At 37.5% G+C, this 1831-nt stretch overlaps 1 protein-coding gene and 1 non-coding gene across 2 annotated transcripts; both read left to right on the top strand.

The window, feature by feature from the left end:
* The first annotated feature begins 372 nt into the window (after positions 1–372).
* On the top strand, positions 373–1207 carry LOC121757757 (secreted RxLR effector protein 161-like). Its single transcript, XM_042153251.1, has 2 exons — positions 373–942; positions 1034–1207. The coding sequence occupies exons 1-2, from the start codon at positions 373–375 to the stop codon at positions 1205–1207; spliced, it is 744 nt and encodes a 247-aa protein (XP_042009185.1).
* A 551-nt stretch (positions 1208–1758) lies between these two features.
* TRNAR-UCU lies at positions 1759–1831 on the top strand. The gene has a single exon. It is a non-coding gene; the product is annotated as a tRNA-Arg (tRNA).

The following is a 1831-nucleotide window of genomic DNA, read 5'->3' as shown; positions in this document are numbered from 1 at the left end:
CTGAAAAAGAGCCTATATGGGCTAAAGCAAAGCAACAGGCAGTGGTATTTGAAGTTTGGAGAAAGCTTAACAAATCTGGGATTCACAAGGTCACTATATGATAGTTGTGTATTTGTGAAGAGGCAGCAAGGAAAGGATCCCGTATATCTTCTACTTTGAAATGAAGGACCTGGGAATTGCTAAAAGGATTCTAAGAATGGATATAATCAGAGACAGAGGCAACAAGAAGATGTGATTATTTCAAATTGATTATATTCTGAAGACACTGAGCAAATTCAAGGCAGATAATATGAGGGAAGCTGCTACTCCACAAGCAGTTCACTTCAAACTTTCAAAGGAACAGAAGCAAAGAATGATGAAGAAAAGAGGGAAATGAAGCTGATCCCTTACTCTAACATAGTAGGGAGCCTGATGTACATGATGATTTGCACAAGGCCAAACATAGCTCATGCCATAAGCACCACAAGTAGATACATGACAGAATATGGAAAGCAACACTGGAGTGCTTTGAAATGGACCATGAGGTATTTGAAAGTTGCTGATAAGCTGAGAATATTGTTTACAAGAGGAAATAGAGATGAGAAAGAGCCATTGATGGGATTTTGTGACTCAGATGATGCAGCAAACTTGGACACAAGGAGATCCCAAACTGGTTACATTTTTACTTTATATGGTTCAACAGTTTGTTGGAAGTCGAGCTTACAAAATGTGGTAGCTTTGTCAACCACAGAAGCTGAGTATATGGCCCTCACTTCAGCTGTAAAAGAGAGCAAATGGCTGATGGGACTAATATCTGATTTTGGAGTGAAGCAAGACAGAGTTTCAATACATTGTGACAACAATGGAGCCATCTGCTTAGCCAGACATCAGATGTTCCATGAACGCAGCAAACACATAGATGTAAGGCTTCATTTTATCAGGGATGAAGTGGAAAGTGGAAGGGTGAGAGAGTGATGAAGATAGACACGACTCATAATCCAACAGACATGCTGACCAAAGCTCCGAGCAAAGAAAAATTTGGCTATTGCTGCAGATTTGTGAACTTGATTGCAGTGAAGTCATTGGTGTGCTAGCCAAGGTGGTGATTGTTGAGAATGTGGCTGAGCAACATCAATGCGTGTGCATGGGATGCATGGAGCTTAATGTGGACTACACAACATCAAAGCAAGGAGTTCAAAAAGTGGTTGAGCTACTGGCCGTTAGTTAGTTAGTTATAACCAATTCTTGAAGTGAAGCCTTCTTCACTTGTTTTCTTTCTTGATTGTGTATAAATAGATGAGTTAGTTAGTTGATGAAGTTAGAGCTTCATTTTGATAGAGTGTAAACATTTCTTGATTCATTGAATAAGATTTGGTTTTCTCTCCCACATTCATACTTCTCCTTCTTCTCGGTTCTTGCTTCATTGATCATTCATTGTCATTGCTTTTACTAACACATACATCTAAGTTCTTTAGGAAAGGACCAAATTGAGATGATGTAGATTGATATTTTAAGTTATCGACTACCATACATACAGCCTACAGGTACATAAAATTGATTACTATTGAACAGTAACAAAACCAAATTTTGTAATACATGTTGACCGAAAAACTTTTGAAATTTATTTGAATTCTTATAATGATTTAACAAATACTAAACTTATGATTTAACAAATTTGTTTAAAATGAATAACTACAAATTTGGGATTGTAAAAGAATATCTACACAAAAATAGTTTTAGCATGTTGTAATAAAAATCTAATCAGCTTAAAACCATGAAGCGCCCGTGGCCTAATGGATAAGGCGTTTGACTTCTAATCAAGCGATTGTGGGTTCGAGTCCCACCGGGCGTG

The sequence above is a fragment of the Salvia splendens genome, chromosome 12 (assembly GCF_004379255.2).
Source record: "Salvia splendens isolate huo1 chromosome 12, SspV2, whole genome shotgun sequence".
Classification (NCBI taxonomy): Eukaryota; Viridiplantae; Streptophyta; class Magnoliopsida; order Lamiales; family Lamiaceae; genus Salvia; species Salvia splendens.
Note: the sequence above shows the minus strand (reverse complement) of the source record. Positions and strands in the feature narration are given on the sequence as shown.